The following is a 16,153-nucleotide window of genomic DNA, read 5'->3' on the forward strand; positions in this document are numbered from 1 at the left end:
GCACTCGCCAGACAGACAGAGAGAGACATAGAGACAGAAAGCGAGAAATCACCCCCCAGGGGGGATGGTCACGCCGCAATCCCTCCTCCTCCATGCTCCTCTCGGGATCTTGGGCACGCACGCACACGCACCCGGCGTGAGTTTTAAGCCACCGGGTCTGGGATGCGAACCGCGGTCGACTACGTGGGAGTCCAGCGACATAGCCATTATGCTAACTGCTGGTTCCCAGAGCCCCTTACTTTTAAAGCCTTCCAAGTAGGCCACGTGCTCACTTTCAGAGGTCTCGCCGCGCCTCTTGTTAGACACGACCTGACTTTTTGGTCTCTGAACGCTTTTTGTAACCTGGCTCTAGATATCCTGAAAAATCTCAGCCTTCCCTCTAATACTTTCAAAAAGAAACCCGATCCTCTAAAGATTCCAGAATCAGAAGAGTGAGGCGAGGCTTTAAAAAGCCCTCCTTCGTTGCCAGCGGGAACGCCTGCTGTTCGCGGGCTTGTCGGCCCGCCTGTGTGACATATGTCCATGCTGGCTTAGCCCCAGGCGTCACCTCTAGGACACCCGAGGGGCCCAGGCCCTGCGACCCCCTGGCAGCTTTACTCCTTCTCCGTCAGACCGCTGAGGTTACGTGGTCTGCAGGGAAAGGCCCCGGGCAGAACAGCAGGGCCATTAGACAGCTCGAGCAGCCCCCCAAGATGACTAAGCCCATCTCCCACACAGAGCTGGCACCATGGCAGGAGTGGCCGGGGCCTGCACAGTGGGGGACCGTGTGGTGCAGGGGTGTCACAGCCCGAGGAGCCGTTGGCACTGGCTTGTCCACGCGACCCCCACCCCGTGGCCGTGAAAGGTGGAAACCACGGTGTCGGACCCAGGCTCGCCATGGCCCGGGTGCCAAGAGGACCTGGCCGAGTCGCTCCTCCACTCCCCGTGCGGCCCCTGCTGGGTCACGAGGCACCCTCTTCTGAGTTCACCAGGGAAACTCCTGTCCTCAGTGAGGCTTGGGGGTGGTGCACGGCGAGGTCAGCAGGGCAGGAGCACGGAGGGCGAGAGGGGTCACCTGTCTGCCCCTGAGGGCCAACCCGTCTGAGGGTCCTCCTCTCACCTGTAGTAGCCCCGCCCCACCCACACATTCCATCCTCCACTGCAGTCGGGGACATCAGGGTCACTTACATTCCAGTCTATGGTGACGAAGAAGGGGTGCCGCTTAATCTCCTCCACCCCGTCAGTGCCGGCACCTGTCAATGACAAGAGAGGCCAGTCACGTGGGGCAACGCCAAGACTCGCCCAGGCCTGGCGGCTTCTGCTGTGGTGGGGCTGGCCCACGCAGGCGGCCCCGACCCTCCCCCAGTGGAAGGAGTCTCGTCCCCCTACCCCCGCCCACCCAGTGTCCCCTGGCTTGGGAAGTCCGGTTCAGCCTTGAGGGCTTGTGACTCAGAGGAGGCTAGGCCAGGGGTGGCGGGGGGTGAAGAGCTAGCCTTCTGTTCTGGGAACACGGCCAGATACCAGGGGTGGCGGAGGACGGGGTGACCTGTGGTCAGTGTTAGGGCCTCCGGGAACCTGAAGGACGCAGGGGCGCTGGCGGGGCACAGGGCAGAGTGCTGCGTGAGGCTGCTAGGGCTTCTCCGGAGAAGCCAGGACGTGGCAGTTTAGGCAGGACTGCCCCCACCCTGGAGGAACCTGGGCCTGCCCTGTCCACGCCGGTCCCGGGGCAGCTCAGCACGGTGACTGCGTGGAGCTGGAGCTTGCTCTGATCCCTGCCACACCCCGTTTTCCGCCAACCCCCTCCCTTCCTTTGGTGCCTTCAGGAAACCCTAAGGCGTGGGGGCGGGGCAGAGGGAGGAGGCAGGCACGGGGAGTCACAGGGTCCTGAGGTCATCGAGTGACCCTGTCCTTCCCCTTGCCCAGACCCAGTGCTGTCCCTCACGGCAAGCCCAGTGTAGCCTGGACCGTGCTCAGGAGGAACGGCCAGTACCGGTTCACCCATAGGAGTCACGGGCGTGCGGGGACGGCGGCGCGCTCTGCAGTCTCCCCGTGAACTTAAAACTGCTCGACGTGTGGACGTCCTTGAGCCTCTTTTCCTTACCAAAGTGACGTCATTGTCATACCCTTGATTTGACTGTCACACGTGGAACACAGGCTTGGGGACCGTCTTGCGCCATAGACAGTGACATGCAATAATAAACTATAAAGTTAAAAACTGCTCTGAACAGTCTAGTCATTAAAGACAGAGCTCCGGGCTTGTCCTGAAGGGAAGCTGGGAGGATTCCAGGCCCTCCCCCACCTGAGAGGCCACCGGACCCTGCCCACGTCCCGGCTCTGCCCCCGGCTGTGAGGTGGGGTGCGGCTCGGTCTATTGAAGAGACTGGAGCAGCCCATGGCCACCTGGGACACTGCAGTCACCAGCTGCCCCTGGGGCCTCTCTGTCTGAAGGGAGGGGCTGGTCCCCTGCTCCTGGAAGACGGTGTCATGGAAGATGATGCAGTTCAAGTCTTGACCCCTCCGTCCCCAGCTCTGGGCTGCCACGGGGCGTAGACAGGCCCGTCACACAGAGGCTGGGGAGCTACCATGGATGGGACACAGCCCCAGGGCACCTTCCACCTCCCCTAGGCAGCTTGGCTGAGAGGCCTGGTGGTAGTGACCAGCCTCAACCCAGCAATGGCACCCTGGCGTCACAGCCAGACTCACAGCTCAGTAACTGCCAAGGCTTTTCTTTGGTAAGATTTTTGCCAGTGTGTGCTTGTCGGAGACAGAGAGGGAAAGCGAGAACTCCACCCCCAGGGCAGTGACCTGCCACAATCCCTTCTCCAGTCTCCTCTCCGGACTCTGGGTACGCATGTGCAAGTGGCCAATGTGATTTTCAAGCTGACAGGTCCAGGACTTGAACTGAGCAGTCGGCCACGTGGGGTCTAGCACCTTAACCACCACGCCACACGCTGGCCCGTGAGCTGCCCGACTCTGATGGGAACACACACTCGCAGGAGCTGCAGGGCAGGCCCAGATTGCACACTCGCTGGCCATCCCGTTAGCGGTGCCCACAGGAAGTGCCACAGGCGCCACTCTCGCCTACAGGTGAGGGCACCAAGGCGCCTGCAGGCTGGGCCATGCGCTCAAGGTCGCACGGGAGGTTACGAGTCGCAGAAATGCAACTCAGGTCAGCTGACGCCCCCCACGTGGCGCTCGGCCCGGAGCCTCGGATCTGACTCAGTCTCCTCAGAGGGGCTGGCCTCTGCTGACCATCTCCCCTGTGTTACAAACCCTGCGCCCAGAGGTCCAGCCTCAGGCCACCAGCACCGAGCACAGCCCTCCACACGCTCAAACGGCTGCCCTAACAAAACTTCCAAAGTGGTGCTCCCCGAGTGCCTGTCCTGGGTGCAGACCTCCTCTCACCGGGCTGGGACTTGGGGGGCCGCGGAGAAGGGAGCAGTGGCTCCCTGCGCCCCTCTGGGCGCCCTTGGTGCCCGCAGGATGCTTCTGTCGGGGCAGTCTGGTGGCAGAGGGCTGAGTGTTGGGACGCACTGCAGGGCGCTTTGAAGACCTGCTGCGCGTCTCGTGCTGTCGGGGCGCACTCTCACCATCAGCGGGAGTTTCATCGAGAGACTGGAAGGCACGCGGGTTGGGTAGCCGCGCTCTCGGCCGGCGTGACAACTGGCCGTATCTGCAGCCTCTTCCTTTGGCCGTGGCGAGACTGCATCTCGGTGTGTGGAGGCCTCGGAGCTCAGCAGATGGCGAGTTAACGCTGTTACTCAGAAATCATCACCGGCTACGTTCATTACAGTGTGAGGTGGAAGGAAAACGCCCGCACTGGGTCCTCGCAGGCTGCATCAACTCTCGCAGGGCAAACTGCTCCCCAGGAGGTGCGTGCCGACAACCGGCTGAAGCCGACCTGCGCAGGACGCGGGGCCGACGCCGGAGAGCCTGCTGTGCCCCAGGACAAGGGCCGCGGCCGCATCCCTCCGGGTGGCTGGGCACTGAGGCGCACACCCTCGCGGCCGCGTCCTCACGGGCAGAGCGTAGAACAGGAGCACTTTCTCCTGACGGGCTGGGAGCGTTTCCGCCAGGTCCTCACTGCCAGGTAAACGGGAGCTCACAGCGAGTGGAAGCGCAGATCTGAGACCTGCATTACCCGGAGTGAGAGCTCACGACCGGCTCCGCATCACCACTGGGGCCCAGCTCCCCACGGGCGCCACGGGCACGTCGTCTGTGTCTGCGTTAAGGGCCTGCTGTGCGGCCAGCCGTGACTTTTCCTGCCACGTGGGTTAGGATGCCGTGCTGTGCCTGGCAGGGTTACTCTCTCGCTCTCTTTTCTAAGTTTGTTGGAGGGCACGTCTGCTGGCCAGAGAGCGCAAGAGGGAAAGTGAGAAAGTACCGCCACCCAATGGGGCACGGTCACACCAATCCCTTTCCGAGACCTTGGGTATGCACACGCACACACGCTCCTCGCATGTCTTTCAAGCCACCCCATCCAGGACTCGAACAGCATAGTCGGCCGTGTGGGATCCGGTTGCGTTAGCCGCCATGCCACTGTGGGCTTCTGAATTCTCAGGAAACCACACTGAACCCTCGAAATCCAGGGGGACCAGTTCCAGGACTCCCTGTGGATACTCGGACGCATGGTGCCTAAGTCCCTCCTGTAAACGTTGCAGCGCGGACGGCTGTTCCCGAGGACGGGGCGCTGGCAGATCTGAGGGCCGACTGTATTCCCAAGAGGTTCTGCATCTGCCGGAATATCTCCACTGTGTCTTTATGTCCATAGAAAACTGTGAGCTGCTTACGTCGTGGATCCTTTAAGGCGCTTTTGAAACTTTTGCATTTCTGTTGTTTTCGAGTCACACAATCCAACTTCCTTCCTTTGGGACCACTCAGATGGTTCCCCTCACTTGCTACGGAACTCTCCTGGCAGTTGTAAGCTCTGGTCTGCACGGCCCTGGGCGAATTCAGGCCTGATGTAAACTGACCCTAACCCTTTCCACCTAGCAGTCGCTCACCGGTCCTCTGCACCGCAGCGTGATTGCTTTACCTTCTGCCTGAGAGCTTGTTCATGAATGGCTGTGGACGTGGCCCGACGGTCACTCATGCCCCATGGACCACGCCATGAGAGGCATGGGAGGGTGGGCGGGCGGGAGCAGGTCGCTGGCATACCCCAGGCCACTCAGGGCTTGACAAGACTAACTGGCTCCAAGTTATGGCTGGCCAGGTTTCAAGCAGGCCATCGGAGGGTGACTCCTGGCACCAGGCCACAGCAAGGCCGACGGAAACTAGGGTGGGGCTGTCGGAGACCAGCACAGACCACACTGAGTCAGCACAGAATGAGAAGCCGGAGGCGGCGCGGTGAAGGCAGTGGACACTCCCACGTGGCCAATCGTGGTTCGGGTCCCGGACCTGGTGGCTTCCTTCCTCACTGTCCTCTCTCTCTTTCTCTGTGTCTTTCTCTGGTCAAATTAAAATAAATGAGTGAATAAATAAAATTAAAGTAATTCTTAAAAATCAGAAGCAGGAGAAACAGAAACCCCTCTGCCAGTGCACAAGACAGGTCTGGCACGTGCTCCCTGGAGTGTGGACCTGCTGGCCGACGATGAGGGCCCCACGGTGGAGGCCCCAGGGTGGAGGCCCAACGGTGCCATTTTCATGTTCATTAGCGCATCTAATTCCTCTTTACCCGCCACCTCAGCTCCCCTGAGAGTCCTAGGATATTCTGGGAACTTCGAGGAGAACCCACGGGTGCTCCTGGCGTTGAACGAGAGCGGACGGCTCCGAAAGACCGACTGGGAGGGGCCTGGTGGGTGAGCACGGGCACTAGCCTGGCCTGCGGCAGGGGAACGAGAGCGGACGGCTCCGAAAGACCGACTGGGAGGGGCCTGGTGGGTGAGCACGGGCACTAGCCTGGCCTGCGGAGGTGGCCAGACAGCGACCCCGAGTGCTGCTTACGGCCTGCCGCAAGTGCCGCAGCATCTCCTCAGTTGGAGCCAACAGCAAGCCTCCCCCACCAGCCCGCCAGGCCTGCTCCCACCGAGGACGCTGTGCACCTGTGGGCTGTGTGGCTGTGGAGGTCAGCCCAGCCCTGCCCGTCTCCACTGCAGAGTCCTTGTCTTAGGTAGGAGGGGTGAGCCACCACGAGGCACTGTAAGGGCCTGACCAACTAAAAGCACAAGAACATTTGTGGAAAACAACCAAAGACGTCTCTGAGCAGCCACATGACGGACAGGGAGGTCACAGGTAAAACCTGAGTCCTCACCATGTTTCAGATCTGGTAAAGACAAACTATGGTCCTTAACATTGTGATTTTAGGGGCCAGCAGGTGGAATAGCGGTTAAGATGCTGGACTTCCACATGGCTAATGGCAGTTCGAGTCCCAGACCTGGCAGCTTGAAACTCACACTGGTGTGTGTGCACCCCAGGAGGAAAATGGAGAGGAGGGACTGTGGCATGGCTACCCTCCTGGGGAGTGAGTCCTCACTTTCCCTCTCAGTCTCTCCCCGGTGAACACAGGTGCCCGAGGGTAAAATAAAAGTGTGATTTTTTTTTTTAATGTAATTGCCTTTCTTCTTCTGTTTTTCTTTTTGTCCAACTTTTCTACAGATGGAAATTCTGCACAAGATTCAATGAAAACAACTGTTCACACAGTCCATGAACTTCTGCTGCCGTGGGATTTGGGGAGTTCCCTGGAGGGGAAGAGGGAAGTGACGTCCTCAGCCCAAATTAGCCCGAGCAGGTTCAGACGGAAAGGAACCGAGCTGAGGACGGGAGACGGCTCGCTTTCCGAGTGGAGCGGCAGAGTCGCGGCCTCACACCAGCGGGGCAAGCAGGGCCGGAGGACGCTCCCGGGAACCCGTTTGATTTCTGATGAAGACTTAGGGAAGGTGCGTGGGGCCTTCGCCGCTGCAGAGACATGCAGTGAACGAGCGCCGACTCCTCACAGGGGACCGACGCCTGACACTGTTCTAGAATTCAGCCGGAGCTCCCTTATATGGAGTCGGTGCACCCTCCGGTATTTCACTCCAACCACAGGTTACCACCTCCCTGCCTTTCTGGTAGCTAGGCATGCCACGGAGACGCAAGGGGGCCGGTGGCCGCGCAGCTCGGGCCGTTCCGGCTCCTGCCCGAGCTCTGCACCCTGAGCATGCCCAGGGAAGCCCGTTGTGCATGCTCAGTGCGGGTGCTCCCGTCCAGGTCCCTGCAGGGCCTGCGGACTCTTACCCAGCCGGTTGCAGGGGTTCCGCTTGAAGAGGGCTCTCAGCAGACTCTGGGCCTCCACGCTGAGGAACTGGGGCATCCCCAGCTTGGCTCTGAAAGACAAGGTCATGGGCTGGGCAGAGGCCCGGGGGCCAACATGTTTTCTAAAGCTGAATTAAAGGAGCGTTGGGGCTTTGTCTTGTACCGCGGGGAACGGCCTCCTGGTTCCATGGAGGCAGCGGACTCTCACCTGCCTCTGTGACTGTCCCCTTGCAATTCTATGACGAGAATCTGGGACAGGAGGACCCTTGAGCCTCTGAGAGGGCCTCGGGGCGCCTGGGGTTCCTCAGCCACAGAGAGCCGGGACCGAGCCTCGTGTGCCCCACGGAAATGCTCCGTGGCCAGCCCCGAGAGCCTGTGACTTTCTGGAGGGACGATTCTGGCTTTAGGAAAGCAAAGAGCTCATTCTCGTTTAGCTGCGGCGAGTGGGGCGACACGGCAGATGCGGGCGCTGGGTCACAGGTGTCACTGCGGCTGAAGGCCTCCCAGTGGAGGCCACCACCCACTGGACGCCAGGGACTGTGCCTCGGGGGCCTGTCCTCCCCGGCTCCTCCCATGGGCGGGGGCTAGCCACAGACACCCCACGTAGCGTTGCTCTCGACTTCACTGCAAGTGACAGCTCGGGGATAGTCCCGAGGACAGCTCTGCGGTTTCTCCGCCCAGTGGTTGTAATTCTGCCCCAGGCTGCCGCTCTGCCTCGGTGGGTGCCTGCGCACCCCTGGGGGACCACCCCTACTCACTTGAGGATGAGGGCCATGGTCTCCTTCCGGTCCTTCCCCTGGAACGGCAGCGACCCGGTGAGCATCTCGAACTGCAGAGCACAGAGAACAGCGTGAGCGCGGCCGCTCAGACTGTGACCTCGCACAGGCCCCGGAGGGCTAGTGTGGCGGTTCCCCTGCTCCTTCAGAACCCGGCCAGCCAAGTGCTGGCGGCCTCGAGCTCGGGATAGGCCTGTGGGCAGAACCCCCTCGGGAGCGTCTGTCCATGGGTGTGCGGGGGGCGACGTGGTGAATGACTCCTTACACGGGGTGAGTCGGGCAGGGCCACGGGGAGGAGACAGAGGACTGGGCCTGGAATGGGCGGCTGGGCCATGTGGGTTCCGACTGCTCCTCCTTGCCAGGTGTGGAGGGGGCGAGCCAGGGGCGGAGCTGCCCTGCCCAGTGTGTCCCTGCAGGGTGGGCGGGCCCTGTGCTCCCTGGGCAGAGAATGCGGCTCACAGCCCAGCCCAACCCCTGGAAGACGGCACCGCAGTCTCAGACTCGGTGGCCACTGGCCAGGAGAGAGCTGGGGTGAGGGGGGGCTGGGGCCGCCGTCTCTGCACAGGGCCGGCAGTAGCTCCCATAGCAGACAGCGCTGATGCGTGGACTGTGGGCGGGAGCGCTGGCCTGGAGCCGCACTGGCCACAAGGGTGCCCGGCGTATCTGACCACTTCTGAGGAAGGGCCTGGGGCGGCAGTGACACGCCGCCTCCTACGAACAAGACCCTGCCTCTCCGGCGACCCTACGCGCGTCCACGGTATCAGTGTGCATGACGCGGGCGCCTCTCCCTGCGGCCCTTAAGCTCTTCACGCACGATGGCCTCTCAAGTACACGCAGGCGGAAAGGCCAGCCCACCTCCTCTAGTCTCGTCCCCGAAGGCGCCCACCATTCACTGGTGACACTTCCTCCTTTCTTACTGTGTGTTTTTTAAAGAATCATTTAAATTATCATCATCATTATTATTTTAATTTGTTATAAGACACATGAACTCACCAAGAGGGACAGAGAGAGGGAAAGTGAGAAAGTCAGCCGCCAGGTCTGGGACTCGAACCACAGTTGACCATGTGGGGAGTCCAGTGCATTAGCCACCACACCACCTGCTGGCCCCTTACTGTTTGTTTGAGACAGATAACGGTTTGTATACTAACTTTTCCCACAATACTATCAAACCTCCATTTCCCCATCCTGAGAGCATCCGGCTTCCCTTAGCCGCCTGGCTACTGGGTCAGCCAGAGCCAAGGATGTAAAAGCAGTCGCCACTTCAGGGCCTGAGCCTGCGACCTGGGAGGAAAGCTCGCCCCGCGCCCTGCGCCCTGCGCCCTGCGCCCCGCGCCCGGCGCCCCGCGCCCGCTGAGCGAGCACACACAGGGCAGACAGGCGGCAGGCTGAGCACCAGGGAGGGGGATTTTAAACAGACGAACGTGACTCAGTGGGAAGACCAGACCCCCTGCCTGGCAGACAGCTGTTCATCTGCAAAACAGGACGCAGGCTTGCCGCTGATTCCACGCATGAAAACGTTTCCTGAAGCAGCGGCGGCTGAGCAGAGGGAGTGCTCCTCCCATCCGAGTCTCCCCTCCTTCCGCTCCTTTTCCGAGTCACCATGACCAGCACTCCGGGGGTCCTGTCTCTGCGTGTAATGAGAAAGCCGCCGGCCCTAACCCTTGCTGTACCCGGGCCCCTGACACCTGCCTAGTGACCTCTTCTTAGGTGCCCGCTCTGACTGAAGGCCAGCGTCCACCTTCTTCACGTGTCCCCCGTCCCTGCTCGTCCACAAGTCTCTTTCCCATGAACCCAACGCACCATGGGGGCCCCGGCCCTCCACAGCTCACGGGAAACCTAACAAGGGGCGACATGCCTTGAGCACACGCTGCTGCCGCTGTTGGTTCTATTTTTTTGCTGTAGGGCACATGCACTGGCCCGAGAGTGATAGAGAAAGGGAAAGTGAAAAACCACCCTCCGGAGGGCGGACACGCCGTAATCCCTTCTCCATTCTTCTCTTGCGATTAGGGACACACACGTGTGCCTGGCACGTTTCTCAAGCCGCTGGGTCCGAGACTCAAACCGCACAGCCAGCCACGTGGGCACAAGGCACCTTGACCTGCACGCCAGCCGCTGGCCCTAGTAAGTGCATCTCATGGCGACGACGGCGCTGGTGCGGGCGGGTGAGGCTTTTCCTTCTGTGACCACCAGTCACGGCCCTTGGCGTCCGTGGAGAAAGTAGGTGATCTCACGTCGAGTGCCCATCTAGGACCTCTGTGCTTTCCCGAGGTGCTTCCCTGGGACATGACACACACAGCAAGGCTCTTGGTCTGGGCTGGCCGAGGCTTCCTGGCAAACGAGGAGAGGGGCTGCCTCACCGGGTGGGAGGGGCGCTCTCGTGACGCGTCTGCACCCCAGCTCCGAGGCAGGCTGGCAGATGAACAGCCCCCAGCTGCCCCCAGCTCCATTGTGGGCTGTGCTGAGGTCAGGACTCGGTCAGAGAGTGGTTTTTGCCGCAGCTTCCCTGTCTAGAGATATCTGATTGTCTGCTGGGGCGCTGGCATCGAGGGGACCCAGGAGGCAGCTAAACGTCCCACGATGCACAGCGCGACCCCCAACAAAGACGTTCCTGGTGCCAGACCTCAACCGCGCTGAGACTGAAAGCCCTGTCCTAGGGGACATCTGTGGCCACCCTGGGCATGGGCATAACGCCATCGAGGGCCCCAACGGTCCAGGACAGAGAACGAGAGGGCACTCTGGGAGGGACGCCTGGTCAGAGGGCTCGGCTCACCTGGCCGGCTGACAACCGTGAGAAGCCAAGTGCAGGATGAGGGTTCCGGCCGCAAAGCCATCGCTCCAGGTGGTGGCAGCAACGGTTCTGTGGCGCGGGCTGGGCTCTGGCGGTGCAGGTGCTCATGCCATGCACATGCGTCTGGTGTGCGACATTGACTCACCAGGTGGGCTGGCCCCACGGGCGCTGCACCCTACTCTGAGGGCTGAAGGTGCACGCACCAACCTGAGCCTCAGGGTAGCCAGGAGGAGGTGCCGCTCTGGGCTTCTACAGGTGGGAGCTGGCAGAGGTGGGCGTGGCCCCCCAGGTCACCGCGGTAGAGCCGGACAGCGAGTATGGCCGTGGGCGGCTCCTGGCACCTGTGCATGTGGAGAGGTGGGAAAACTCCCGTGGTGGCCCAGGAAACTAGAGTGCCCGACGAGAGGCCATCCCCATCGGCAGTGCGGCCCGGATATCCCACAGAGGCCGATGGCAGCCGGCACAGAGCCCGGTGCACCAAACGCGGTGACAGTGCCTTCATGGTCCCCGACGCACATGCGGCCGGCCGAGGATGGCGGCTCCCTCGGCTGGTGCAGGTCCTCCCAGCTGAGCTCTGCCGAGGGCCTTGACCTCTCTGGGTGGCATGACGCCCAGCTCGGGGGTCCATGTGCAGGTGTCTCTGGGGGAAGGGCTGATAACCCGGGTCTCCATCTTCCTCAACAAAGCCAGGGTAGGGGGTGTGCCTCACAGACATGCAGTCACAGTCCCATGGTCCTGGCCCCGCAGTGGGGACAGTCCGTGGTCCAGGCCCCACAGCGGGTACAGTTCCGTAGTCCAGACCCCACAGCGGGGACAGTTCCATGGTCCGGGCCCTGCAGCGAGGACGGTTCCATGGTCTGGGCTCTGCAGCAGGGACAGTTCCGCAGTCCAGACCCCACAGTGGGGATGGTTCCATGGTCCAGGCCCTGCAGCGGGGACAGTTCATGGTCCAGGCCCCGCAGTGGGGACAGTTCCATGGTCCGGGCCCTGCAGCGGGGACAGTCCGTGGTCTGGACCCTGCGCTTGCTCTCGGGACCTCAGCTCTCACTCTGAGCACAGAGAGCACCGTCTCTCCCCAACACGAGAGGTTCCAGTTCGGGTCAGACATGCCATGCAAACTTCATCGTCATCTCTGCGAGCCCGCGCCGACGTCAGGCGCTGCGTGAAAGTGCAGATCTGGAGCTGGCACACGGAACGTGGTGCCTTCCTCGCTGAATGAGGGTCCCACCTGCAGGGGGCTGCGTGGTGAGGAGTGTCCGTGCCGGTGAGAAACGCGGTGGACGGGCCTGGTGTACTTGGTGACAGCCATGGGAGCGAGGCCTCGCTAGGGGTCAGGGGAGCCAACTGCTCATGTCGGCTCCTCCGACTTCTGGGGAGGCTCCTATGGCAGCAATGACAGGGCAGGAGGCGACCCCAGGAGCAGGGCCGGGGGTGTCTCTCTGCTGTCATGCCTGTCTTCTCTTTGTCCTGGGGACCATCTTTGCCGGGCACCCATGTGGCTCTCTGTGGGGACCGTCACGGACCAGGGCCACCTGGTGCCTACACAGCACAGTCTCAGCACCAGGGAGACACCGCAGAGGTAGATTTGTGACAAAGGTGACAGAGGTCAGGCAGCAGCACATTGGACAAGGACCCAGAGACAGAGCCATCTGCCACACAGGAGAAGGCGAAGCGTCCGCAGTGGCTGTTCTCTTACGAGGTGGGGACCGAGGGCGGCTCGCCCCGAGTCCGTCTCCCCCTTTCCTCCGTTCCTCCTCGGTCTCTACCTCAGGTCTTTCAGTTTTCCTGTAGGTATTTCTGTTCGCCTTTCAGCATCTCCGTTGACTTCTTTAACTTGCAATGATTTAGACCAGAAGAAATTGAAAGCTCCGTTTCATACAGAGGCCCCGTCTGAGAAGACAGGTCAGCAGAATGTCCTACCTCCTCTGCGCATCGCCCAGACCCACAGAGCAAGTCGAGCTGGCCCTGCGTGTGCGGCTGTGGGTGCTGCGTCTCTGCTCTGAGACGGGGAGACAGTCTCAGACTGGTCTCTTTTTCTTGCAAATGTCCGCCACCCTGAGAGGTGATGGCCACACTTCCCAGCTTGCGTCTAGTAGACAAGGCTGTCTTGCAGCCCCCTGTCTGCAACCTGCCCCAGCCAGACCCGCCCACCCTGACGGACGTCATCATGCCGCACTCACCCTCCCAGCTCCACCCCGCCTGCTCACACGCACCCAGTGTGCTTTAGGCTGACCCAGCGATGTGACCTGCGGCCGGCCACGGGACTTCCCGCCTTGCAGGGCACCGTGCTACTGCTGTGCCACGCGGGCTGGAGGTCACTCAGGGGAAGGGCAGAAAGTGACGTGCAGCCGGGACCAAGCTGGCGCCCTCAGGGGCTCGCCCTTGCAGGCCCGGCTCTCCAGGAACAGGCTCTCAGAGGCGGGGTGTGAGCTGAAGTCACGCTTGGAGCTGCAGGCCCGAGACCTTGGGCCTACAGCCCAGAGTCAGGGAAGGGCGTGTCAGAATTCCCAGTAAACTCTGCTGCAGGCTTGAGGTGGGGGCTTTGGCGAGGCATCCCACCCGAACACCCACCACCAGATCTCAAAGGAAGCCAATATTCTGGAATGGGAACGGGACACCCTCATTTCCATTTTCTAACTGCCAGAGGGCGTGTGTCCTCAGGAGACAAGGAGAAGCACCCCCACTGAGCTTGGCCACTGCAGCCCGTGCTCTCCCGTTTCTCTTTCCCGTTGGGATTTGGGGCACGCCTGGCATTTTCTCAAGTTGCCAGGGCTGGGATTCAAACCGTGGTTGGCAGTGAGGGATCCAGCCCCCTTGACCACGAGGCTGCAGGGCTGCCCGCAAAGGTGTCTTCAAGACAGCACAGCTCAGGCCCCGCCTCAGCAACCTCTCTGGGGAGAGGCCCTTTCAGTCCGAGAGGAAGCAGACTCCCAGACTCCTCCAGGTGGAGAGCGGACGCGGTGGGCCCCAGCCCCGAGGAGACCACACCCCGGCCAGTGTCCCCACACACCCGAGGAAGCAGACAACAGGACGCCGGCCCTCGGCACACGCGCCCCTGGGCCGGCAGACACCCCTCCAGCGCTCTGCACGGATGCACGCATTAGCGGATCTCACTGAGCGGCTCTCTGCTGTCACCCACTTCCCCAAGCAGCCTCCTCGTTGTGACCCGATGACCTTGAAGGCTGTGGACAGGGTGACGAGTGCTGTCCCTGTGGGAGGAGCACCCCAAGGCAGCCAGGACATCACTGCTCTGAGTTGGTCTCCAGGCCGGCTGCCCACAGAGGAGTCAGCGTCTGTGCCGACTCTCGGGTCCAGCCAAACCTCTGCACCCTGAGCTGAGCACCGGAGCCCAGAAAGTGACCGGCTGACCCAAGTGACCCATGCCCTGGCGAGGCCTCAGGGCACCAGCCCGTTTCCCTGGAGCCCCTGGCCCTGGGCTCAGGACTGCGCCTGTGTTCTGTGGACGGGAGGCGGCTGGGTCCTGGAGGAGTAAGCACTGGCGTGCAAACAGCTGGCCAAGATCCAGCTGAGTGCTTGTCACCACGGTGACCGAAATTCTCCTTTGTTAAATGCACAGAGGCCGGGCCACCCTGACATGCCGTGGCATACTATCCCGGATGTTGGATTCCAGAGTGTCAGAATCCAGTCCACACTGACGGTGGCGGGGCAGCCTGCCGGGGTGAGCACCTGCCCTGAGGAGGGTGGAGTGACAGGGAGGAGAGGGGGAAGAGAGGAACGGGTGCAGGAGGATGGAAGCTGGGGAGGAGTCCCCTGGGACTGCAGAAGGGGCCATGGTACACCAGGGTTAGACAGCCCTGGGTTACAAGCTGTCTGCAAACGTGCTCTGAAACCCCAGGCTTCAGGATGGGCATAAAAACGTTCAATTCCACATATGCTTCAGTTTATGCTAATTTCACAACTAACTGGGAGGACTTTGTATTGAAATATGGAAATCGCCACAGCCCTGAGACACTGCCGTGTAACTGCTGAGAGCGTGAGAGGGCGGCCTGACCTGACAGGGCCTCTCCCTCGAACCCCAGGCCCCTCTTCCGAGGGCGGGAGTCTGGACAGAGGAGAGGCTGCCTGGAGACGCGTGGCTCGACCTCCTCCTCCCCCGAGGTGCGGAGCGGGGCTGGTTTCCACGTGGCCGAGCCCGCTCCCCTAACGCCAGGATCCCGGCCAGCCTGGGGATGTGAGGTGCGCGGCCGGAGGAGGGCGGCATTACCATGAGCACGCCGAAGGACCACCAGTCGGCGCTCTGCGTGTGTCCGCGCCGGTTCACCACCTCGGGCGCCATGTACTCAATGGTGCCACAGAATGAGTAGGCTCTCTTGTCGTGGTCGATGGCTTCCTTGCTCAGGCCGAAATCTAAAGCAAGCACAGCACACAGCCGTCCTCAGTCCCTGGGCGAGGCCACCAGCCCCGGACGTCCCTGCTGGTGTGTCCTGCACGCTGGCCCTCTCCAGAGCCCTGTGCAGGAGCAGTGTCATCACAGCCCAGGTCTTCCCGGGCCCGAAGTCCAGCAGCCAAATGCACAGACTGGCAATTCTGTGAGAGTGTCAAACTCAGGCATGCCTGGGACAGTGTTCTTTGGTAACCACATGCTTCCCCACGAGGACACGCATTCCCTCATAACTGACGTGTTCCCGAACCAGGTGGCCCTTTCTAGAACGAGGGTGGGCTGCAGACCTGTGCACCTCGGGCCGGGGACCAGGACGGGGCGGGAACGGTGCCCCATGTCTGCTGCTCTGACGGTGCCAGGATGGTGCGTCCTCCAGAGCAGGAAGAGGGGGGAGGGGGGCTGTGGACCACGTGGGAGGATGCTCCTGGCTGGCAAGGGACAGAGGGGAAGACAGACGGTCTGATGAGGATTTGGGCAACTGCTGGGGGGCTGCGGTCCGTACTGCCCATCTGGCTCCCAGAGAGCCTAGATTCAGCCCGGGCTCTCTGGGGGAGGATGGGCGTGGGGGGCATTGCCCAGCTCAGACACCAGGAACAGGTCGGTTATAAGGTTCCAGACAGTGTGCAGTTCTCATATCCGTGAGGGTGGGGGTAAGATCACCCCCTCCCGAGGCCACGGCGAGGTGTGTGAGACCTGGCTTTAAGCCCGAGTACTGAGCAGGGTGGGCCTCAGTCTCACGCTGCCCGGTGGCCTGTGGAGCAGGCAGGCCTCGGTCACCCGCTGCCTGGGGGCCTGTGTCCGTGCCTGGTCAAATCCACCAGTCACTGCGTGTTAGCAACCAGGGGTCACCAGGAGGCGACAGAGACCACGTCTCGGAATGCAGAGAAAGCTGGAAGTCTGTGCCACAGTTAGACCTGAGGTGGTGGCACCCCGGTCCCAGCGTCTGCGACACACTCGGGCTTCACATGGTGAATGCCG

General features: G+C 61.8%; 1 protein-coding gene across 3 annotated transcripts in view; it reads right to left on the reverse strand.

The window, feature by feature from the left end:
- RPS6KA2 (ribosomal protein S6 kinase A2) overlaps window positions 1-16,153 on the reverse strand; it is a 336,349-nt gene that overhangs the window by 43,094 nt on the left and 277,102 nt on the right. For all 3 annotated transcript variants that reach the window (XM_006152264.1, XM_027773360.1, XM_006152266.1), the window contains 4 exons: window positions 14,999-15,141; window positions 7,968-8,038; window positions 7,192-7,280; window positions 1,168-1,232 (listed from right to left, as the gene is read on the reverse strand). In XM_006152264.1, the coding sequence (XP_006152326.1) occupies window positions 1,168-1,232; window positions 7,192-7,280; window positions 7,968-8,038; window positions 14,999-15,141 (368 nt within the window). The remainder of the gene's footprint in view (window positions 1-1,167; window positions 1,233-7,191; window positions 7,281-7,967; window positions 8,039-14,998; window positions 15,142-16,153) is intronic.

Source organism: Tupaia chinensis, unplaced genomic scaffold, assembly GCF_000334495.1.
Source record: "Tupaia chinensis unplaced genomic scaffold, TupChi_1.0 Scaffold000346_1, whole genome shotgun sequence".
Classification (NCBI taxonomy): domain Eukaryota; kingdom Metazoa; phylum Chordata; class Mammalia; order Scandentia; family Tupaiidae; genus Tupaia; species Tupaia belangeri.